This window comes from Micropterus dolomieu, linkage group LG07 (assembly GCF_021292245.1).
Source record: "Micropterus dolomieu isolate WLL.071019.BEF.003 ecotype Adirondacks linkage group LG07, ASM2129224v1, whole genome shotgun sequence".
Taxonomy (NCBI): Eukaryota; Metazoa; Chordata; class Actinopteri; order Centrarchiformes; family Centrarchidae; genus Micropterus; species Micropterus dolomieu.
Window position 1 is genome coordinate 14,594,006 of NC_060156.1, and position 25,885 is coordinate 14,619,890.

A 25,885-nucleotide genomic window follows, 5' to 3' on the forward strand; every position below is an offset into this window, starting at 1 on the left:
CAGAATGAGAACATGGATCCATCATGCCTTGTTACCACTGTGCAGGCTGGTGGTGGTGGTGTAATGGTGTGGGGGATGTTTTCTTGGCACACTTTAGGTCCCTTAGTGCCAATTGGGCATCGTTTAAATGCCACGGCCTACCTGAGCATTGTTTCTGACCATGTCCATCCCGTTATGGCCACCATGTACCCATCCTCTGATGGCTACTTCCAGCAGGATAATGCACCATGTCACAAAGCTCGAATCATTTCAAATTGGTATCTTGAACATAACAATGAGTTCACTGTACTAAAATGGCCCCCACAGTCACCAGATCTCAACCCAATAGAGCATCTTTGGGATGCGGTGGAACGGGAGCTTCGTGCCCTGGATGTGCATCCCACAAATCTCCATCAACTGCAAGATGCTATCCTATAAATATGGGCCAACATTTCTAAAGAATGCTTTCAGCACCTTGTTGAATCAATGCCACGTAGAATTAAGGCAGTTCTGAAGGCGAAAGGGGGTCAAACACAGTATTCGTATGGTGTTCCTAATAATCCTTTAGGTGAGTGTACTTCACCAGTGCAACCTTATTGGTTGTTGGATGGAAAAACAGATCTTGGGGCTTAAAACCAATCTCTAGCAACGTTTTTGAAACCTACTGTTGCTGCTTAATGAATGAGTGCCGCTATTAAAATTTCACATGATCGTCAATGATTGACAGTAAGCTACGGTAACACTCAACGCATGGCTGTCTCCCTCTCCTCATGTCATCGTCCATCCCGCTGTTTCATTGTTGACATCGTCCGATGCCAATTTTGTAGACATCACTAAACCCTGATTTGAATACATTTATTTACTCTGCAAGTAATTTTGTGACTGAATGTCCTTTGTCCTTTAAATTTCTTAAAGTCTTAAATTTGACCAGTTGAAACCTGCAGAAACCCTGATATTGTTCCATTACCTCATCTGCCTGACTTGCATTGTGTGGGACTTCTTATTTTAAACAATCTTTATTAGCTATCTTTATTTGCTTATGATTCCATAAAACTACACATTTAAAGCTCCCTTTTATATTATTTAAGTAAAAGTGCTGCTGATGGAATAAAATTATACATAGTCGCTTTTTCCACAAAACACAGTAAAGTAAGTAGTAAAAGGAAATTTTATTTAGCACAAAAGACTTTGCTCAAGAGATTCACTTAACACCAAGAGATCTTATTAAGAATCTGGAAATGGAGAATGTTCAACATTATTGCAAAAAAGAATGAAAACAAATTGATTATCAAAATTGTTGCTGGTTAATTATCTGATCAAGCAGTCAGTTACTTCAGTCTATTCAGCTTTATGCACGATGTGCCTTATTTTGTATCTGTTAAATGTACAAATAACAGAAGATGTTTAAGGTTTTGATACTAATAAAGATAAATTGAATTGTAATAATGGAGTTGTATTTGTATTTTTCAGGACTATCTGAAAATGGGCATTTTGTAAATTTCAAGTTTACTAGTAATTTTGTTGAGTGAGTTTCCATTAGTACTTGAGTCTAGCACAATTCATTGTTTTTAGTAGATTTCCCTCAGAGTAAGTTGTTCACAGTTACATTTATTGAGTAAAGAATTAGTGGAATTTAATGTTAATAAGCATCAGTTAATGTAATTTAGTATGCAGAAATTAAAGGTTTTATATTTAAGTTAAGGTTTACTAAAAAATATTATTACCACTACTTAAAAAGTTTGAGGTAATCAGTTTCCATAAATATTTTGAGTATTCTGAACTTATTTAGGTATACAGTGTAGTCCCTTTAAATGCCTGTTGCTGATAAAATCAACATGGATTATATAAACACATGTATCCAGTAGAGGAATTTTTCCTTGTTTGCCCAGATCACCCCTCCCCACCACCAGCACCATACACGCTCCTCTGTTACAGCTGCAAATTAGACTGTGAAATTGACAACTCATGTGTTGCCATCTGGTTGCTATGACACCTAGTTATTAGGCCTTCTGACAGTCGTAGCTCAGCTTGTTTGTTCCGTCTTCCCTCTCCTGCACATCAACATTGTTTGCAATATTAAAAAGGCATGAAACATCAGAAGGATGGGTTGAGAGTGGGCTGATAACCGTTCTCTTCAGTGGTGGTGACTTCCAGCTAACATACAGCACATGTAATACATTATCTGTCACCATGTTCAGTCACTAGCACATCCTCTAGTGCTCCAAAATCCTAGAAAAACAAAGCAGGCAGGCATCAAGCATCATTACCATCAGAGCAAGGAGGACACCTTAAACATGATGACATACTCTTGTGACTCAAAAAGAAAAATGTTTCCCCTTAATGTATAATTTCTCCCTTTAATTTCCCTAGTGATTTCTGCAATTCCTCTGAGCTGCACGGAGCTGTACAAGAGTCTAATTTCCACACATTTCAGCACCTGTCTGGACCACATTGAGACTTTAATGCTCCACTGATCAGTGAGACGATTAATGCAATTTAAAAGCTCTTTTTGTTGGTCTGTGCATTGGAATCTCCTTCATCCTCAAAACTGCTGGGCTGGCAGGGTGTTCCTCTTCTCCTCAGGATGAAAGCCTCATGAGCTCATGTCCCCTGGAGTTAAAGTGCACAGGGCAGACATGGCCTTTTTTATTTTTTTGTCAAGGACTGCTATATCCCACACAGATAGCCCAGGGACTGTGCTGCAGTCTGGGAGTGATGGGGGTGGGGTTGGCGTGGTGGCGTGACTCATGCAGCTCCCCCCTTTCATCTTGACATTTGACATACTGATGTAGAGGATCTCAGCTGGAACAAATACGATGTCACAGCTGCAGTGTCTGTGCATCTGAGCCTGTGGCGTACAGAGCCGAGAACAGGTAACAATGAGTCAGCGCCTATTTAATTCATACACCTACGCTGTGAATCTCGGGGGGGGGAGGGGGGTTGTTTTCAAGCTGATTTTGTTTTTCTTCTTCAGTCTGTTCCCCACTGAAAATTCAACATCTCCCTATGCTACCTAACATTCCGTGAAAGTCATTCTTGCTTTAGCTCTGCAAGGACTTTTGGAAAAGTTGAACTGGAGTGCACAATGACATTTTAAAAACCCCAGTGCAAGAGACAAAGCTGCGCAACAACTATTAGGCTGAATCCTGTAAAGCATTCGGTAATCCATTCTCATTGAACTCTTTCCCTGGACAACAGGGATATTAAACTGTGTTTGACTATATGTTACCACAAACACAAATGATACTGCTGAAGAGTGAGTGATGCCAGAGGGATTCTAGTTCCTAATGAACCCCACTGAGACCTCTCACCATCAGGCCCTTCGGCCCTCTGCCCTGTCTCACCAGGGTGGATAAAGCACCTCAGCAAGCAGCACAGCACAATCAGACCACACAGACTCACATCAGGCAGCTGAAAGGTGGATGTTGACAAGCGCCTCAGAGGAGATGCTGGCCCACACTTCCCCCAGATCTATTAATTGGTAAGTCCCCCAACAGGCCACTTCCACTCTGCACCAGTGATTCAAAATGATCTCTAAAATTAGTTGGGAGAAAACCAGGGAGAAAGGAGAATCAAAAACATAAACGAACCAGTCTTTTTTAATCATCTCCTCTTCAAACCATTTCATCTTTAGATTCACCCTCTCTGACACAAGGGATTAACTTCAAATACATGTTACCAAAAACTAAATCATATAATACTAATAATAATAATTTGATATCACTATTATGTATTAGGTTCTACTATTTCTTGTACAATCCATTGTATTTTATGGTACTCTGCAAAGCACATTGTATCTTGTTTGACCTCAAAGACACATGAAAGGCAGTGTTACAGCATAATCTGTCTCATCAAATTCTGTGACGTTACTAGAAATTTTAGCCATAGTAATTTAAAAAATAAAGGTATGTCTCTAATAACATGTCTTAAATAAACATGATATCCTCTTTAGAAAAAGTATGTTAAAAATGTACAGTATATAATACACCATGTATTACTGTCTATCTGGAGAGTCAGAATGAGTCCATCATATTAAACATTAAGACTTCTGTGATAATTAGAGATAAATAATAAAGGCTTCATGACAGCCCTGTGCTCTGCGTAGCTACAGAACATTGAGCCCATTAAAGCTAAAAGTTCAGAGGTATTGGTCAGCATTTCAAATGAACAGCAGAGACACAAGATAACCTGGAACATAAAGGAACACACACACAGTTCTACCATGTTCAACTGTACTGAGGTTAGAAGGTCAATTTAAATAAAAAAACTTACTCTTCTGCAGACAGTTTAAAAATCTGTCTTTCATCTTTCTCAGCACAAATTGGCATGCACTGTGTCAAAGTGTTGAAGTTGAACTAACTCAGAAAATTCAGAGCTGTCTGATTACAAACACACACACAGAGCTTAGTCACATCCCTTTGTTAAAGCTGGCCTCTGTTCCTCTGCCTGACAATTTATTTTCTGAGGAATTCTGTCTTTTTGAAAAGACGAAAGAGGGTTTATTGTACGTATATAGTTAACGGGTACCTATCCTACTGTACTGGAAACTTAAAATCTGGTACAGCTTTCAAATGCCCATAGAAGCTGTAGTTGTTTAATGCTAACAAAATATCTTCATATAATTTTATCTTTAGTGCAAACTTTTGACCTATTGCCAAGTAGGTTTACACATACATGTATTCATTCTGTTCTCCTCGGCTCAAATGAAGCGAGAGAGAGAGAGAGAGAGAGAGAGATGAGTGACGCGACGCGACGCCTGAAGGAGATAAACAAGACCTTTTTTCTTATTCCACCTTGTCCAAACCACAAGCAGGCCATTCGACAGTCGACGGGAGGCTGACCAAAGTGCTGACGGGATAACACAGAGGGGAAGTTTGGTGCAGTTAATGAAGAAGAAATGATCAGGGTGTGTCGTTTGCTTGATCACTAAACATATCTGCAAAGTGAATCTTTGCTGGTCGTGTGTGGCCTACAATCCAAACAGGGTGTGATGTCTGTCACAATGACTGAAGCTGTATTAGCTTCTGAAGCTAGGTAACTCTGTGAGGGAAAGGGCTTTTATTCCACAGTGGTGAGCTGAACGAGCATGCAGGCTGGAGGAGGCCCTGGTGGGCCCTGTTACAGACGTCAAGACCAAGGTGAGTCATGGTTGGCTGAAAAGGGCTTATTGCTTTACTAAGTGGCCTAAATAGCCTGATAATGAGGCTAAATTTATATTTCATTAATCAGCCTGACACTGGGTTAGCCAATTTCTCACTTGCTAGAGAAGTATCTGTCGCACCGCGGAGGAGATTTGCAGAAATGGAGGCTATCAGCTATAAAAGGGGATCAAATTATAGCTCAGAGCTGACTAAACTGCTAATTTTCTTCCTGTTTACATCCCTCCAATTATGGGAATGATAATTCCAATTCCTAGAGCAAAATGATCCCCAAATCAATGTCACACTTGCACGTGGGGGCCCACAGTGTCAGACTTCCAAAAGCCCTGGTATAGAGAGTGGTCAAGACCTGTTAATGGATAAAGCCTCTGTAAAATATGAAAAAATGTTATAGTTATTATGTAGAATTACAAGTAGGAAAAGCACAGTAGAAAATAAGCAATTTGGTTATGAAACAAATCTCAGCAGCGTGACTTTGAGCATGTCAGTCCACTCACTTCATTTCACTCGGTGACATTCGGTAGTCTCAGTCAAGTGTTGAACGCACTTTTATTGTTTAGGTGTCAAATGTAACAGTGTCACCATTCAGAGAGGGAATAAAGAGTAAATGGTCACATAAAAAAATATAAAATCAACAATGAAAATGGTTACTCAGGGAAAGTCTGGTTCCCGTGGCAACACAGATGTACAGTTGAGACAGTGTCCAGATCCAGACGTGTATGTGTTTGGTTTGCACATTTCCACAGCCTATATTAAACTTAAACAGTCCTTTTTTTGTTTACTAGCCATGCATACAGTTGACAATTCCACATGTGTTGAGTCAGTGTCTTCACAGGAGCTGGCACCTTCAATACAAAATATTTACACTACCATTAATTAATCTTATCATTGCCGTCGTCGTTACTATTTGTTACTATGGATTTGAACACTCTGAGCACATAAAGAACGGGATCAGTATGTTGTAACACTTGAGCACCCCATTTCATATTGATACCGGAGGAGAAAATGAAATGTAAAGTATGACAAATGTTGGCATCTTCACTTTAAATGTCACCCATTCCTGAAAATCGTCTGTAGAGATATTCAAACACTAAAAAGATGAACCCTTTGTCCCATCAGGATGAAACAGTTAGTTACATTACTACTCGGCAATCTGCTGTCAAGCGTCCCCCAGAGAGGGAAAACAAAACATCACACGATATGTGAAAGACTCTGCAATATTTACTACTGTATCTCAAAGTGAGAAAACAGGAAAGAGATGACTGCACCAATGTTTCAAGAAAGAAACTGACTTATCCACCGTTTTCTCTCCATTCCTTTTTTAACTGAAGAAAAATATAAGAAAATGGAGGAGCTTTCAGGTCACCTCTTTGGTTCAGCCCTGTGATGAGTAGAAAAACCTCTCACCAACCACTGCGCAAAATAAGCTGGGAAAAATATTGTACATACTATAAATGAAATATACATTTCATATTTAAACAACTGGATCCAAGAAATCTGTTATTGGATTTGTGTACAGTAGCTACTTGAGTCATGGCAACAAAAGCATGTTGGTGTTTTGTGTGAAAATTTTTTTTCATCATTTATAGCAGATTGTAGAGCGACCTAAAGAGTAAAGATCCTGACTTGTGATTCTTCAGCTGATGATTTTCACCCACAACTCAAAGGATTAAAACAAACCCAAACAACAAAAGAGAGTAACATAAGGCGAGGGCATGTCTCCTTATCGTCATTTGTCAATTTCTCTTGCGGCAAATTCCTGGCATTCCTCCTTCACAATGTATTCATGACTCAAATGTCGTTATTAAGAATCATGTCACTGCTGATTTTATGCTCCATAGAGTTAAAATCCATTGCGTTCAACCGTGAATTTATCTTCCGTTTAATTGGCGTGTGTGTGTGTGTGTGTGTGTGTGTGTCTCTTAAGTGTGTATCTCTCTGCTGCGAGCCTCTAAGTAGACTTTTTGCCTGGCCCGTTCCTGGAGGCCCCCGGGGCTATTGTATATTGCAAGAGGAGCAGCAGGGGTCATCCTTGTCTGGCTGGGCGGCGTAGTCCATCTGCCGAACTATCTCTGCGAACAGTTCGTCTACCATGGTTTTGCTCTTGGCCGAGGTCTCCATGAAAGGGCAGCCCCACTCCTCGGCCAGGGCCTGACCTTCGCTGGACGATACCTCCCTCTCGCTTTCCAGGTCCACCTTGTTCCCCACCAGAATGACAGGAACCTTCTCGTACCTGAAGACAGACACAGACCAACATCGGATTTTCAGACAGATGCATGCGTGAGAATAACATATACTCAGCAGAGGCTCATGCAGACAAACCATATGGATGCAATCAGTGGGTTTTTGTTTGCTTATATTGTCACTGAACTTAATAATGACTGAATAACTGAACTTACAAAGTTCACAAATCTGTATTTAGTGTGATGTTCAAAATCCCATGATAAAAAAATCTAATTTCTGTTATCAGATCTAATCAATTGGTTTCTGACTTCATGTAGAGCAAAATTTAAAGAGGTGGTATTATACTTTTTGGCTTTCCCCCTCTCCTTCATTGAGTTATATCTCTTTTTTGTGCATGTAACAAGTTTACAAAGTGAAAAAGCCCAAAGTCCAGCCCAAAGGGAGTTCCCATCTCCCACAGAAAGCTCTGCTCTGAACCGCTTGAAAACAGCTCGTTTGTAGTCCAGCCCTTCACTTCCTTTACTTGTGACATCACAATGAAAACGCGTCATAAAGCTTGCCAAGTGGCTAGCAGGGTCAGGCACTCCCTCAAACCAAGCTAGTCTGAGCGGAGGCCCTTTGGCTCGACTCGCCTTTTGGGTTTCCATTGTAGAAATGTTGTACCTGTACCCATAGATATCCATAATAAAGGCTAGATGTCTCGTCCGCGCTGCTGGCCAGTGGAGGTCGACGTCTGCACCTGGCGGCCATCTTGTCACAGGCAGCTCGCTCACTCGTAACATTGTGTTTTAATGGTGCATGTACTTTTTAAATTACCATAACTTCCTCAATTTTCTAACGATTTTCAAACGGTTTGGTTTGTTATAAACGTCAGAGATGTAGTTATGACTTATGAATAATTATAACAATGGACTTTCATATGAAAATAACATTGAACAGAACAGATAGGTGCAATGAATATACACGCACAAGGTATTTATGTTAAATCAATATATAGGGTACTATATACATATATATGTGTATGTGTGTATATATGTATGTGTGTGTGTGTGTGTGTGTGTGTGTGTGTATATGTGTATATATATATATATATGTGTATATATGTATATGGGCTGTCAAACGATTAAAATAAAATAGAACAGATAGGTGCAATGAATATACACGCACAAGGTATTTATGTTAAATCAATATATAGGGTACTATATACATATATATGTGTATGTGTGTATATATGTATGTGTGTGTGTGTGTGTGTGTGTGTGTGTGTATATGTGTATATATATATATATATGTGTATATATGTATATGGGCTGTCAAACGATTAAAATAAAATAGAACAGATAGGTGCAATGAATATACACGCACAAGGTATTTATGTTAAATCAATATATAGGGTACTATATACATATATATGTGTATGTGTGTATATATGTATGTGTGTGTGTGTGTGTGTGTGTGTGTGTGTATATGTGTATATATATATATATATGTGTATATATGTATATGGGCTGTCAAACGATTAAAATAAAATAGAACAGATAGGTGCAATGAATATACACGCACAAGGTATTTATGTTAAATCAATATATAGGGTACTATATACATATATATGTGTATGTGTGTATATATGTATGTGTGTGTGTGTGTGTGTGTGTGTGTGTGTATATGTGTATATATATATATATATGTGTATATATGTATATGGGCTGTCAAACGATTAAAATAAAATAGAACAGATAGGTGCAATGAATATACACGCACAAGGTATTTATGTTAAATCAATATATAGGGTACTATATACATATATATGTGTATGTGTGTATATATGTATGTGTGTGTGTGTGTGTGTGTGTGTGTGTGTATATGTGTATATATATATATATATGTGTATATATGTATATGGGCTGTCAAACGATTAAAATAAAATAAAATAAAAAATAAAAATAAAAGTTTGTGTTTACATAATATATGTGTGAACAGTGTATAATTATTTTTAATATATAAACACACACACATGCATGTGTATTTAAGAAATATTTGCATGTATATACTGTATATAGACTTGTATATGTATATGCCAGACCTGGTCTGTATGTATATATAATTTATATTTTATATAAATATAAACATTTTATATAAAAATAACACATTTTTCTTAAATATATACATGTGTGTGCATTTCGAATTTCAAATCGTTATTGGTGTCAGTAAAACCTATATAATTGAACAGCTCGATTGTGGTCTCAGCCTTGATAACTTAAGCAAGTAGCCGTGATACATAACTATGCTACACGATTAAGTCGCTTCTCGAAAAGAAAATCTGCAATTTCAACATGTTCAAGCATCCAGAATTATAGCCACGTTAATAACGTTTGTAAGAAACCGTCAAGATTTCAACGAGATAAGAGTATTTGTGTTCGTGCTTATCACTCACCTTACATTAGATGATGGCCGCCGGTGATGACGATAGAGACTCCGCCGTAAGACATCTAGCCTTTATTATGGATATCTATGCCTGTACCTGCTTCCAGGTACTTTTTTCGTATCACCTTACCTCATCGAGGTTCCAAGCGAGCTGAGAGATACTAAACTGTAACGTGAAAACACAACAGACTGCTGACTGGTCAGAGAGAATCGTCACTAATTCACTGCATCATCATTGCTGCACCAGACAGAGGCCAGCAACAGAAAGTTTTATATTTTACAGTTTCCGTATGTAATTTCATCACTAAATCCACTTCTGAGAAGTTTTGAGGTGAGAAATCAGCTGTGTAGATTTCGAATATTGACAGTTTTACGAGAAGTGATGGCGGAACAAAAATGTGCTTGAATATTTTCAGCAGCATAGATCGTCACAACAGTTCAACGTTTAATCCTGATGGTAAGATGTGGAACAATGATGTTGTGGACTGGTAATAACTTATACCATCTGCTAGGTTATGGTCTCAGTCTGAAGCGGCTTTGATTTGGATCACACTACCTTGCTTCTTACGACCCGCCCTTCTGTGTTTCTGACTGGCTAGTAGTCCTTACCTGGGAACTGCGCATGTGCAACTCCCAACAAAGATTTTGTACAAGTAAGATGCGTCACTCTGTAGCTCAAGAGCGGAGCGTACAACACATAGGGTGAAAAGAGGAGCTGCAGCAATGTGCAGTATGAGAAAAATATGGTGTTTTTTCAAAATTAAACCATGCTAACCTGTTCTGGTACAACCCCTAATTAAGATTTTGAACCTGAAAATGAGCATAATACCACCTCTTTGAATATATTTGCTAATATTATTAGCTATAATATTATTAATATATTCCTAATCCATTGATATTACCAAGATCATATAGATGATGATAATGATACATGACAATTTTACATTCTCATCTAGCCTTACTTTCATTTTCACAATTTGCATTTCTACTGTATTACCATGTTTATCTACACTAATGCAAATAAATATGAATAATAAAATGTCAGCTATCTTCTTCTTCCCTCGTGTGGTAGTTGGCAGTCTTAATGGTGCATAATGGCACTTTTATTTATGATGCACATTTCATTACAAGTGTCATCTCATCTCTCTCTGTGACTGACTGCTTAAATGTTGAGAGGTTTCAATATAGCTGAATAAACATTAACATCTCTTTCTGGTTCTACTCAGTATAAAGTAATGATTTGATGGATAATCATAAATGGCTGCTGTTGACCAAGTGTTCTAGTAATTCCTAGACTTAAGCTTTGAGGCATCTGAACATCATATTTTTGTACAAGTGCTGTCATTGTACTTTCAGATGAAAGCTAACATCAGCATGCTAACAGGCAAAATGAAATGGTAATATACTGATGTTTAGGAGGTATAATGTTTACCATGTTAACCATCTTAGTTTAGTGTGTTAGCATGCTAACATTTGCTAGTAAGTTCTGAATATAAGGTACAGCTGAGGCTCATGGGAATGACGATAGTATTTGGTCATTAAACAAGTTATTGGACAAATAAAATGTGGCCCTAAGAAAAATTAGGGGATCACCAAAGTCATTAGGATTTATCACGAACAAAATAGCCATCCCTAGGGCCAGGTCACCGTTGCTAAAAATTCAATACTACAAAAAATCGGGATGAAAACAATACTAAGTGGATTTTGATTATTTCGAGGGGCCCTGGCACACACTCTGAAAGTCATTTGGGCTTTCTTACTACCATCTGTCTCCCTCTTACCTTTCCTTTCACTTTCTATTACAGAAAACATTTTCTGGGCTGTCCTCATTGTAAGAGCACTTTTGTTTGCTGTTGACATGCAGTCAAAACTTCCTTTTGCAGCAGGAAGCAACTATTTTTTAAATGTGTGACGACATTACATCTGCCAGAAAATCTGTTTAAAGCTGACTGTTTCATTACAGGAATCCAGATGTTTTGTGACAATCTGTAAGATAACACAAAAAACAGGCCTTAAAAATAAGCAAATTGGAGGTAACTTCCCAACATTTCAGCACAGGTTTACAATCTGGCAATCATTTGTCTGATGTTTTTGAAAAGCTCAGTTTCCCCCATCCACATTATCTGTCTTTTTCAGAATCACCAACATGTATTTTCAAAAAGCATATTTGGGTGCAAAACATGGGCTATAATGGATGGAAGGCTAAAATGGAAAGAAAAAGATGTGTTTCTACTTTGGTCTTTGACTGTGGGGAGAAGCTGTTCACATAAAGAACACAACCAGCACCTTCTTGCAATAGGGAATTAACATTGAAAGCCGTTCTGCCTCATGTAAGCACCAAGTCTAAAGCCTGACCCAGTAGAGAACAGGAAATGGGTAGTAGAGTGCTGACCCCTTAGGGTAGGAAATGGCCATAATCCTCTGAGCTCTGAACTCCCTGCCATGTAGCTGTAGGAAAACACGTCACCGCGGAACTGGACTACTTAGTGGACAGCCAGAAGAGACGCTCAGTTCAATTAAATAGGCTACTGCACTATAATTATCAAAAGGAGCGGCTGTGACGCAGTTTCACCAATATAATCACTACATCGGTTTTGATATTGGGAAGCATGGCGGGCCTCTGAGGCAGTTTGTACACATCAGAAGAGACACTAAGATCAAAAACATCAGACATGGCAGATCATGCGTATTCACATCCTTTGTACACAACAGGTTGTTATTCCTTTCATCCTTATCTGTGTGTGAGGCTTGCAAGGGAGCACTTTCCGTCTGTTGGAACCATCGTTTGATACAAGTTTAAATGTCTCTGTTCACGACACTTAGCAACATCCTCACATCTAACTAGAGTCATGCACCCGAACACCTCTCAACATCATTAGGGTTTTCAAATGCTCCCCTCGCTCTATGAAATATACATGCACTTAAATTATTGATAGAAAATCATCCTCATCCTTGATTTCTATGGTAACAGGTATACAAGGAAATAAATAATTCCGGAGAGATGGGGAGACTGCAGAAAAAGGAAGGGTGACACTTTTCCAAGTCGAGCAGCCTGAGCATCTTTCAGAGGCCAGGGGCTGCAGGTTTTCAGCGTTAAAATGTGCTTAAACTCGAGAACAGGGAGCCAACTTTGATCTACTCATGAATACATTATCCAGAGTGAACTTTAATCTCGACTATCCTGTTTTGTTCCCAGGATCGGCTTGCCAGCTGAGAGGAACTACCAGGATTTAAGAGACGATCTTAGAGGTTGGTTTGTGTGTAACCAAGAGTGTGATAGTGTTCTGAGAGCTCAGAGACAACTTGAATGAAGAAACTAAATAATTACGGACCACATCTGGGTGGTAGTGTACTGTTCTTGACTTCAACCATAAATTCCCTTTCCCACCTTAACTGAAATATCCAAAACATAGTTGTGGGTGAGCAGATTGAAAGGCAAAACCTTTACTTTTATAGCTGCACTCGTTTAGAGGAAGCCACAGCGGGCTCAGCAGTTAGTTGGGTTAATGGTGCCATTTGGGTGTCTTTTTTTGCCCCAGGCTATGGTTTTGGCTCATATCTCTTACTGTAAATCTCTCAAGGAGGCCTATGGAAAGCCAACTATCTTATATAGTATATACCATCTGATGCCAGGTTTCCCTTTACTGCCTCAAATCTTACTTGCTCCATAAAAAAAATCAATTGTTTGGTCTATAGAATGTCATAAAACAGCAAACACCCCGTCACAACTTCCCAGAACCAATGGTGGTGCGTTAAAATGTCTTGTTTTGATATTCAGTTTAATATAAGAGAAGAACAAGAATAATTTTCACTTTTGAGAAGTTGGAATCAGTAAAGTTTAGGGACGCACTGACATGAAAATTCTTGGGTGAAGCCGAAACTGAATACAATGAAAAAATTTGCCGAATACCAAACAAGTACAATCACATATTTTCCATTTATTTTGTCTTTTTTTACCATTGCATAAATTGAATAGTCAAAATGTGCTTATTTGTTTCCCACAGGATTTGGAGAGACTATGGTGGGTGGGTCCGAAGCCCAAGTCCGGTAAAGTAAATTGTATGTGTCCATTTACTTTTAATGTACACATGTAACATGTTTTATACTTTCTGTGAATATAATCCAATTAATCTTATTTCCATCCTGTATAGACACCTTATTTTGAAAACCGGACATTGTCACATGTGTATCCTCACGCTGAATTCATCAAGTCTGACCCAGTTTGATAAATAATGTATGTGGTATGGCGTAACATGAAGACGTCACAGCCTCTCTTCAGGTAGGACTCTCATACTGCAACACTTGCCTTTGTAATGAGAGAAAATGACAGGATAAGTCGCTAACCTGTTTGTCAGCTCGCACTGCTCCATTTCAGTGGATTTACCATAAAGGCTTGAATATGTGTGCACTCCAAACTTAGGTGCAGCTAGCTTAATCACCTTCTCATAAACAAGTGACAGAAACACTCAAAGCGGGTCAGACCTTTTCTAAGAAGTCAGCCACAGATGAAGTGGATGTGCTAGGAGACAATTCAGCAGAACAGTGTCTGCAAACGGTGATTTTTGTGTTTTTATCGGACACTTTAAAATGCTTCCACACTGCCTATATGTCAACGTAATTGTTCGGTGAAATTTCTTCGGTCTTTTTATGTATTAGACCAAACACTGAAAGTGCTTTTTTTGCTATTTTCAGCCGATTAATTTCGGTGGCCGAACATTTGGTGCATCCCTAGTAAAGTTTTACAATTTTTGCTTAGAAATGACAAAAGATTCGATTATCGAGGGTTGCCAATTATTCTCTATTTACCAATAAACGAACTGACTTATAGTTTCAGCTATATGCAACAGTAATTATTATCACCATTATCAAATTGTTTATTTTTTTGTTTGGTGTAAAACACCCAGACGATATAGATTTCCAATCCTGGGACGACATGTAAAACTGTGAATCTCCATGCTGCTCTTAGTAGAGTTACCTGCATGTCAGACCTCAGAAACCAAAGGAAAGACTAATAATTATTTTTAACTAACTAATTATCATGGATGTCTCAAACAGCTGCAGGAATCCAAGCTAAGTCAGTTCAATAAGGTCATGTCAAACATCAGAGTGTGCTGTGTGTTTCCTCTTTTAACCATAATGGAGGACTGAACAGCCATATGCAAGTTATGTAGCTCATTTGGGCCTCATCATAACATAAGTGTGGCACAATGACATCTGGTACCAAAGGAGAGGGTCTATATATAGTCATAATAACAGAGGAGGAAACCCACAGTCCCAGGAGGTGTGAGACAGTGGCTGCCACGAATACCGAGGCTCCCAGGGACTCAGCATAAAGGGTGTTGGCCACAATGTGTCTGGACTCAATAGTGGCTGATGCAACGAAGCAAGGCTTGTCCCTTGTCACAGAACATATACGGAGTGGTTTACATGGTTTAGTCATGAGTCTAAACTGAGTCTGCTTGTGTTTGTGCTGTGACACAAACAGCACAAACAACATGTCACACTTTAGCCTTCAGCTTGTGAGCTTGACGCCGCCCGCACTGGAGCCCTCTGACTGCAAACACCCTTTGGAGCTCGCCCAGACACACCTTATCTATAATGTATGATGCATCAACTCACATAGGCCTTGCTGACGGACGGCGGCAACAAAGTGGCCCAAGAGTCACTGGATTTGACTCTGGCCAACACTGTCAGGATGATGGAGAAAACAGGCTGTGTGCTGGGCCTCCTCCCAACGGCCCTTTTGCGGAAGGCCTCTTTTTAGTTTTAGTCAGTAGAGAGAAATCAGCTGAGTCAGAGAGCAGCAATAAGTGAATCTCTTCTGGCCCAACATCAGAGCAAAGAATAGATTTAATCAGGAATAGATATCTGGAGAATATTTGGTAAACAAACCACAACAAGCACAAGGAAAGACAGTATCAGGGATACTACTCAAGTCTCTTTTTGGATTCTCTCAAGAATGTGAAAACTAGTCCTTCCCCTTTCCTCCTGAATCTGATGTTATTCACAGATGATGGGACACACTGGCCAAGGGATGTCAAAATGGGAAAGCTAAACGAGTAGTATACTTGACCGACTGTGCAGGCTAGTCGTCCTCTTAATGTACAAAGTACAAGACGATAAAGAGAGAGAGAAGATAAAATCTGAAATGCAAAGTGCCACTGCATCTGAAGTGTGATTGCTTTTCCATAAAATAGTGGTAAGAAAGGTGAGGAATAAGCTTTGAATAGTTAACAGACTCATTCATACATTTTATAACCAAAGAATATGGCCTAAGTGACAGAGTCACCTTCTCCTCTGATGTCTGAAAATGATACATTGCACTGAGGATCATTCTAGTGTAGACACTTGCCTTAGTAGCATAATGCCCGAAAGATCTCTTCTGTATATGTATCTTAATAAGTCACATAACATTAATATACAGTGCAGTGTTACAGTTGTTAATATATAGGGGAATTAAAAAAATAGGACATAAAATTCTTTAAAATTTAAAATAAAAATAAGATTTTTTATAACTAAACAAAAAAAAGTGAAAAACCACTCGCAAACACTATCTGTGCAGTGTACAGCTTGACATCATCCTTTGTTAGTAGCTTTGTGCTACAGAACTGGACTTTATGAGATAAATGTTTGTCGCATCAGTGAGGCTCTTGTAAAGGTACAATGTGATAAACTGTACATACGCCAAGCATCTACCGTGAGTCACATGAATATGCTTTGTATGTTTAAAGACACATTTCATAAGGTGTACTGGCAGGTGATGCCAGTCAAAACATAAATCATAAATCATATAATGTAATTATAGGAAGTGTTGGATCCAGTTGTTAGCTCTACTATTGCTTTACTCTGTAATTGTCTTAGTGCACATAAAATGCCTATTCAATGTGCTTTCAGGAGACCGCTCATAACCTCACAACCACCTATCACTTGTGAAACATCCTGGCTCCCTGGGGGTTTGCTTCATTGAAGGCGGTAGGGAACCTGTCAGCCTAGCTGCTGGCCTGGCTGTTCATCTCTTGCTGAACACCAACTGCCTGGGAGGTGTGCTGTAGCCTCTGTGGCTGCTAAGAGCAAGAGAGATGTAAAGGTTCTTTATCAAAAAGACTTTTTATGTTTTCTGGCCCAATTTTGTGCTACTGGATGATAAACCTGACTTACTCTCCAGCTGTACAATTCACCAAGGCTCACTTGGAATAATTTTAGTTGGGCATCAGCTTATCCTCTTGTCTCAACAAAAAAACAGTTTATTTTATTTCTAAAATGACTGACCATCATATCGGATGACTGACATTATCTAAAAGTAAGTTTTGCCCTGGATTTTAGATGGATGGCTAGTGCTTTTTTCCTAACGTGCTTGTTATCGCATGTTAGTAAAGGTATCATCCCTATGTTCACAACGTACTATGTTTCCAGGGTCCGATGTGTGTATGCGTTTCTTGATATAAATAAACATTGTAAGAGATTGGTATGGCTAAATTTGAAGTCCTCAAATTTGAGGACATACATTTCAAGAAAAATAACATCAGTAAGCTTTATTAGCTTGTAGGTGGGTGATATCTATATTTAAAACCAGGGAAACATACATTGAACATTTGACCTGGGGAAAAAACATTGTTGAGGACATAAAACTCTTTGAAAGGTCCCCTTAATGTGCCATTTTACGAGGATATTGAGCATGGAACCCTGGGAACATTGACATTTGACAATGGAAGTCTGAATTTCCGAGTTCAAAGTCTGACTTTTCAAAGGGTCCGCCCCTTTAAGTCGGAAGAACTGCATTACCCCGACTTTGTGATCCAAGATAGCTGCTCTGCGTATCAACAGTTAGTGAAAGCTGTAGTTTATACTGTTTATTAGCACTTCTGTGTACTTGTGTCTCATATAAATTTTCCAACACAAAGTGCTGTCCAACTGCTGTCTGTGGACGTGTTGCTACTTTGTTAAGTGAGGGTTAGACACATCGCTAACGTCATGCCATGCCATGCAGTTCATCATCAGACACATTTGACCTGAAAATGACACTGAAAAAGATTTTTATTTATTTATTTATTTTTTTTTTTTACAGTTTAGCCTTAAGGGTACCTACATGAATGTCCAAATTTCATTGAAATCCAGTCAATAGTTGAAGAAATTTTACCTAAAACCACAAATGTCAACCTCCTGGTGGTGCTAGAGAAAAGTTCAGGGGTTCACCAAAGTCATTAGCACTGAACATTTAAAGCACAATGGCCAGAAAATCTTTCATGCAATAATTGTTGATATTTCAGTCTGGACCAAAGAGTTGGACCGACGACGTTGCCAATCCTAAAGCCACGCAGCTAGGCTGGCTAAAAATGTTGCCTGTTTGTAAATTAAATTAACGTGCATTTCTCTCACTAATTACACCCCTGCAATTAGCATTTGCTCTAACTAGTCCCGCCCTCTCTGAAGTAGTGACTGCCATCAGAAACAACTTGTTGGATATTTGAACAGGGCGGCTACACTACAACCCACCACTGCGTACGACCCAAACCATAATTTTGAAAGCCAAGTCAACTGTTATGTAATCATCACTGAACTTTAGCTCAGTTGTTTTGCCCAGTTTTCACAACAGACAAAGACACAGATGAAAGAGGATCTTTCTGGGAGTACTGGTAGACTGCTGCTCCTCCATTTATTAATCTTGATCCTTTTTACCAGTTGGCACATGAACAAGCCTTGATGATAACCCCACAGTTTGTAAGCCTTGGTACATTGCTGAAAGGAGTATGTACACATGCACAGCAGCACACTTTATTATGGTACCCTATTTAACCTCTTCTTCACTATCTTCTGACCATATCACCACTATTTAGTGCTCTGTTAAGTCACCAGTATATCCCTGGTGTGTAGTTAACTGCAACTGAAGTGAGGAGTGATGAGGTCCCCAGCGGAGGCAGGCAGGCCAGGGTGTAATCATGTGCACCCATGGCCTCTGTGCTAAAGCCCCATCTGAGCCACTAACAGCAGATAGTTGATGGGATGATGGGTTCAGAGTGAGAGCGACGCACAGTAGCGCCTGACCTGAGCGAATGCCAATATGGTTACAACGGGTCGCCAGTGTTTTGGCAGCGAGGAGGGACAGACGGGCAAGAGAAGCAGTATAATGTGCAGGAACAGTCTGACTGCTATAGATTTTCAAAATAGTTGCAGATTATATATCTGTCAATCAACTAATTGATTAATCAACTAATTGGCGCTCGACCACTTTTTTTTTAATGTCATGACTTTCTGTCATCAGTCTGTGATGTTGTCAAATGTTTTGACGTCCCCGTTCTTTTTGATGTCTCAACCTGTCTTGTCTTCTTCTACTGCTTTCACACATTTCCTACATGCCTGAACTTGTTGCATTTCAGCTGTGGGGTTTAAGAGAGAAATAGCACTGCAGATCACCTGCAGATCAGAACAAAGCAAGCTATTGACTTGTTACCGAAAACACAAAATGCCTTGATACCGGATTGGGTTATGAGCTATCATCTGTACAAAAAAATGTCATCTTTTCCCATTCTGTTATAGATTCTTATGCTGTAATTGTTAAAAACTGTTGCAAAGTGGGAGACGTGGAATTAAGTTTTCTATATTTGGTTGGTTATCGGAGTTGAGGATCAGTCAAAATGTCTGCATGTTGAGGCATATATGTAAGTAAATGTATTTCAGCTCATTAACTAGTATTTATACAGGAACCTTTTTTTGCATTTAATAACAACAAAACTTCAATGCTGACTTACCCAAATAACCATACAACTTAGTCTTTAAAATGCAGTCCATTATTACCAAAATTCTGCAAACAATCAGCCAGGATCTGATCAAATGATAAATAAACAAGACTGAAGAGACAAAGAAAAAAACATTCAATGCCATCTTCAATACAGTCACTACACTACTGGTGCTGCAGAAACAACTGGGCTAGTATCTAAACAGAACAGCATACAGGCATGTTTAACAATGTGTTTTACGCTAGGTTAAGAGTTGACTTTTAATTGGCTAAATATAATCACAAGATCATTTGTGATTTATTTGTTACCATCCTTACCTTCAGCAACAAGACCGACTCGTGGTTATGGATGGTTAGTATGTTTAGAAATTCAAACACAAAGTACGTTGTTCCTGTATTCATCTTTGATGGGTACGCAGTGGGAGCTTGGTTGCCACACAGTATGTGCCAAGTATATATTGGTCACTCCATGTCCTCATCTCGAATGAAAAAAGGATTTGGACACCAGTTTTTGTTTGTTTGTGATATTGTAATGTTGAGTATACCATACACAGTCAGCTTATATAACTGCTGTCAATAGAAGCTTTTGAACAGTCTGTGTGTAGGTTTGAAGAGGCTGCATACAAACAACTTTAATTTGTTTAGACATCATCTATAACACCAAGTTGAGTAAAACAAACCTTTTCTGATCTTAACATATAATCTTCCGATTAAATGTTTTGTGTTTCCGGGCTGATAGCAACTAAGGTCAACTGTGGGGATGGTAGAAGGAAGACGCTGAGGTCTCTAAACCTCAAGACTGAGAAATTCTTAAATTTGTCTGTCCTTCATAACTATTTATAACTAAACACATGAAGAGGAATTATCTGAATAACCAAAGAACAAATGCTTACTTCCATTCAGGACAAACTCTGTAAAAGGAGTCACAAGTGAATTAAAGACTACCCATGATCTTATATTTTTAACTCCACTGTTCAAATGCAATCTAAAGCTTTGACTGTCTAAGCCCACATGAAGCATAGGACTCAAATAGGACTAAAATTAACTATTGTCTAGGAGTGGCATGTGGAGCGCAATGGCTTTTACTACAGAAAATAAATTCTGCTGTGACATTAGAGAATGGCACCAGACACAGTGTTAAGTGTGAAATCACACAATAGTGTGGCTGCATCTGCTGTGTGAGCACACATGTATACGTTTACATACAAACACAAGCGCACACTCATATTAACACACAGACACTGCAGACTGAACATACCTCTCCCCATTCTCCACTCACATGGGGGAAACATGCTGACCTCATTCTTTCATCCTGTGTCACAGATTTATAGGATTTTTTACAAGGTGCAATTGAAAAAATGCCTAAATCCAATTAGTTGACAAAGACTAAAGTCACCTAACAGAACTAAACATCTTCAAGATGATTAAATAATATTGCAGAGTTTAATAGAAATAGGCAATGCTGTCACAACCAAGCTAGAAACACAACACTAAAGCGTGATTTGATTGCACTGTCCTGTCCAATGCTGAGCATTATCTCAAGTAATTAGCTGTATCAGTAAACAATGTGAGCTTTAAGCTGCACTTCTTTCAAAATGCCGGGAGCCTATTGGACTCGCAACATTGACTGCAACACATCCACTGACACCTACAATGACTGATGGACCCACACAGTCACAGCCCAGTACACGCTGCTTGCACACCGTAACACAGGAATGTAGCAAACGCACAGGCAATGATCACCGATGATTTAACCAGCAGCACCTATGACATAGTCTATTTTGGCTCTCACTGGGTTTTTATAACATCATGCCATGTCACCAGGTGAATGTACAGTGCTGTTTGTCTTTTCACAGCACATTGGCCTAGCCTCAGCTAACCTCTTGCATGTATTAATCAGCAGCTCACTCCGGTGACCTCATATCTGGATCATCTGTGTAACAGCGCTCAGACATCAGACGATTTCACGCTTTCAATTGTGCTGCTCTTCCTAAAGAGCTTGTGCAGCCCGTTAATTAAAAACATGGCTTCTCCTCTGCAGATGCTAGTGTGCTTTCCCCAACCCCTACAGTATTTGGGTATCTGTGCTTCCTTGAAGCTCTCTGCAGAGCCTCTGTTGCGCTGGATCCTGGGTATCCCCGGTTGGGTGTTTCACAGGGGTTGCAGCATCTGGCACAGCGGACATTCAGCGCTACAAAACAGCAGCTTGGCAGATCACAGACAGTATCTACCATGTTATGACCGCACGATTTCACAGTGCTGATGGACAGGATGGATCAGCACTGTTGCCCTGTTAGTTACTGTCATTCCTAAGCTGTAACAGTCAGGAGTGACACATTACAAAGTCTACAGAAACACTGATGCTACTGTTAGAGATCACAAATGAATACTTTAAGAGATGAAGGGACTGCAGTGCAAGGGCATTTGCCTACCTACAAGCATTGTGGGTGAGACCTGGTACACCGAAATACAACAGGCATGTTGTGTTGTTCTGTTGTCTGAAGAGCATCTCCATTCAAGCAGTTCTCAGACCAGGCCAAGGCCAATCCTGAAACTACAGAGCCTGTGAGGCCAGCCCTATGTGTGAAGAATAATCTCCAACATCCACACTTGACAATCTGGACATTATTATATTCCTGCTCATCAGTTCACCAACCTTTTCACTCTTATGATCTGGTCCCTCATCGGCTTTATGTCCTGGAAGCTTTGCTGGTTGACAAGGCTGTAGACCAGTATGAATCCTTGCCCGTTTTTGATGTAAAGGTCCCGCATGGAGGCGAACTGCTCGGTACCAGCGGTGTCAAGGATCTCCAACACCGAGGGCGAGGAGTCCACCTCGATCTCCTTGCGGTAAAAATCCTCTATAGTGGGATCGTACTTTTCAATGAACGTCCCGGTAACAAACTGCACAGTGAGGGCGGATTTCCCGACCCCACCGCTGCCCAGGACCACCACTTTATACTCGCGCATCGTGGATTAAATCAAGTCAGTTTCGGGTATCAGTCTCCGCGCGTCATTGAAACGAACTCAAAATATTCCCGCACGAATCACAATCACCATTCGTGTCCCATTTTGAACGGGTTGTCAATAAAACAGTCCTGCTCGCCGCTGCTCAGCTACGGCAGAGCACAAAGAGTCGGTGCCCCAAGATGGATTTCATTGTAGAAATTCCCCCATGCAGGCCAGACACTGACAGCTATACGTGCATCCGAGGAATGAAATTGTCCACAAAATGTGCACGGGGAAGAAGCAAATATCGCCCGATGATGTGCACCGTGCGGGTTTTCATCTGCTTAGCTCACCCCTCTGTAGCCTATGCATCATAAAAAACAAACTTGCTCCATCGAGGACACTGGAAAAACGCTTAGTAGTCCCTAGAATGAACTGCAGGCGCGATTAGTCAAGCAGGAGCCCCCTTCAGGAAAGCAGCGCCAACTAAAACTGTCGCGACACTTCATTAAAGAACTTGCGCCTCTTTGTTTCTTTTTCACCATCTCTGGCATGTCTCCGTCTCTCCCTGGCTCTCCAGCGCAATCCCAGCCGCCATACTCTCGGGTGGAGACCCACGGCCGCAGCGTAACCAGCTGGTCCCCGCTCGGCTCCCGTACCGAGGCAAAAAAAAGGGGAAAAAGCGTGCGGACCCTCCCTCCTGTCAGACGGATGTGCGAACAGTCCAACGGGCTCCTCCGCTCCCTGCATACCTCACTAGTGTCTGAATGGGAGCCGGACGGAGGCAACCAGTCACATTCAGCGGCTGCGTTTCCGTTCATGTGTTAAAATTCCCATCATTCGGTTGCCCCAGTGACACCCAAAGGGAGCTCGTCCAATCACAGCGGCAGCTTGGGGAAGCGTATCCAAGAGGAGGAAAATGCGCCGGATGCTGTTGCCATGGTAACGCTGCATTTTGTAGAAGCTGTCCAAATTTGACAATGTTGTTCAAAAGTTGGCTATATATACAGTAAGCAATATCTATGTGTGTGTGTGTGTGTATATATATATATATATATATATATATATACATATAGATCTCTACCAGTGCAGGATGCAAAACCAAGACACTATAATTATTTATTATTTGCCATGTGGAAAATCATTCAGTTCAATTTCAGGAGACAGTGAGTTCAGTTCAGTTCAGTTCAGTGTTCATTTAAACAATGTTGCCAAAGCAGTCTGCAACAAAATAAAAATAAAAAGTTTACAATTGAATATGACATAACAATATTAATCCAAGACCACTCAATTTAGCAGGTATAAATTACAAAAACAAAGATAACAAATACAGATAAACTACAAATAAAAGTGAACAAGGTATAACCTGCCATGCAGTGAACATTAAGTTGGCTGAGTCACTCGCTGTCCCTTAGGTTGTGACACAGGGACACACACATGTCCTTCTCCTAGGATTATTCTTAATTTATTGTTATCTTCATGTTCTTTGAAATCTGGTATTAAAAGATGGAATTTCTCAAAAATACTGCTCTCTTATTCTTCTATATTTATCACATTTCAGGAGAAAATGTGTCTCTGTCTCCACCTCAACTGTTCAACAATGCTCACATACACTATATTCTTTTGGTAACCAGGACTTTTTATGCCTCCCTTTTTCAATTGCAAGGCCCTAATTCTGCCCTACACACAATCAATAAATCTTCCAGACACATACCTGAAAGAAATCATTTATTATTTGTTTTATTTCTTAAAAGAAAACATGATCTTCTTGTCTGATTTGCCTTTTTAGGGTACATGACCAATCCAGCGTTCTCTACAAATAAAATAATCTCCAAAGGGAGATTATTTTATTTGTGAATTGACTGATTCAGGTTGAGTTTTGAGCCTGATGTCAAACAGAATCACAAACATAATATTAGGGTCTTACTGTAGAATTAAATAAAGTGCAAAAAAACAACAGAACTCCCAGCATGGCATTTACTTAACATTTATTTATTTGCAATATTAGATTTTCTCACAATTTTGAATTTACAGGAACAAAACTATCTACAAGAAATATTCAATTATGCACAAATTAAATCATTTTCACAAATAAGTTTAAAAAAAAAAAAAAAGAGGGAACGTTTATATTCAGGCCAGGATGGAAACAAACGGCACCGGCATACTTTGCAAGCTAGCCTAGCCCTATCAACATCAAGCCTTGACCTCAGCGGTATGTTTGGGCTTATTTTACAAACTGTCATTTTGGCTTCAAACTGAAAAATCATGCAGCAATAATTTAAAAGAAAAGTTCAGTGAAATGCAGTTTATTTATTAGACAATATGGAATTCATAATTTCTGAACAAATACAAACTTAGGAATAGATCAAAGATAAGGCAAAGTTCACAAAAAGCATGTCTTCTCAGTCATCTGACTAGTGAGAAAGTGCTTCAGTGAAATGTTGCATCAGTCAGTCTGACCAAACATTCTTACTGTCCATATCTTTTTGACTGGGCGATCACAATCTCAAACAACCTCCATGTGCAGGTGTATCCATGTCATTCAAGCTTTTTAACAAAAGGTGAATCAAACATTCGGTTATATGCCTTTTATTTGCTCATATAATAAATAAGGGAAAATGTGTCATATACAGGTTCTGGTCTTATAATTAGAATATCATCAAAAAGTTTATTTATTTCAGTAATTCCATTCAAAAAGTTAAACTTGTATAATGTATACATTCATTCCACACAGACTGATATATTTCAAATGTTTATTTCATTTAATTGTGATGATTAAAACTGACAACTAATGAAAATCCCATATTCAGTATCTCCGAAAATTAGAATATTACTTAAGACCAATACAAAAGGATTTTTAGAAATGTTGGCTAACTGAAAAATATGAACATGAAAAGTATGAGCATGTACAGCACTCAATACTTAACATGATGATACTTGGCATGGAGTCGATCAGTCTGTGGCACTGCTCAGGTGTTATGAGAGCCCAGGTTGCTCTGATAGTGGCCTTCAGCTCTTCTGCATTGTTGGGTCTGGCGTATCGCATCTTCCTCTTCGCAATAATAGATTTTCTATAGGGTTAAGATCAGGTGAGTTTGCTGGCCAATTAAGAACAGGGATACCATGGTCCTTAAACCAGGTACTGGTAGCTTTGGCACTGTGTGCAGGTGCCAAGTCCTGTTGGAAAATGAAATCTGCATCTCCATAAAGTTGGTCAGCAGCAGGAAGCATGAAGTGCTCTAAAACTTCCTGGTAGATGGCTGTGTTGACCTTGGACAACACAGTGGACCAATACCAGCAGATGACATGGCACCCCAAACCATCACTGACTGTGGAAACTTTACACTGGACTTCAAGCAACGTGGATTCTGTGCCTCTCCTCTCTTCCTCCAGACTCTGGGACCTTGATTTCCAAAGGAAATGCAAAATGTACTTTCATCAGAGAACATAACTTTGG

At 39.5% G+C, this 25,885-nt stretch overlaps 1 protein-coding gene across 3 annotated transcripts; it reads right to left on the reverse strand.

Moving 5' to 3' along the window:
• Positions 1–5,668: 5,668 nt before the first annotated feature.
• Positions 5,669–23,347, reverse strand: LOC123973974 (ras-related protein Rap-2a). Of its 3 annotated transcripts, none has more exons than XM_046054373.1 (3): positions 22,136–23,347; positions 21,916–22,056; positions 5,669–7,371 (listed from the first exon to the last, which is right to left on the reverse strand). In XM_046054373.1, exons 1-3 carry the CDS (start codon positions 22,447–22,449, stop codon positions 7,134–7,136), a joined length of 693 nt encoding a protein of 230 aa, XP_045910329.1. In that variant the 5' UTR covers positions 22,450–23,347; the 3' UTR covers positions 5,669–7,133. The 3 variants fall into 3 exon arrangements, with proteins under 3 accessions (XP_045910329.1, XP_045910330.1, XP_045910331.1); XM_046054375.1 differs by having other exon boundaries at positions 7,289–7,371; positions 21,912–22,056; XM_046054374.1 differs by lacking the exon at positions 21,916–22,056 and having other exon boundaries at positions 22,136–23,344.
• Between the last annotated feature and the right edge of the window lie 2,538 nt (positions 23,348–25,885).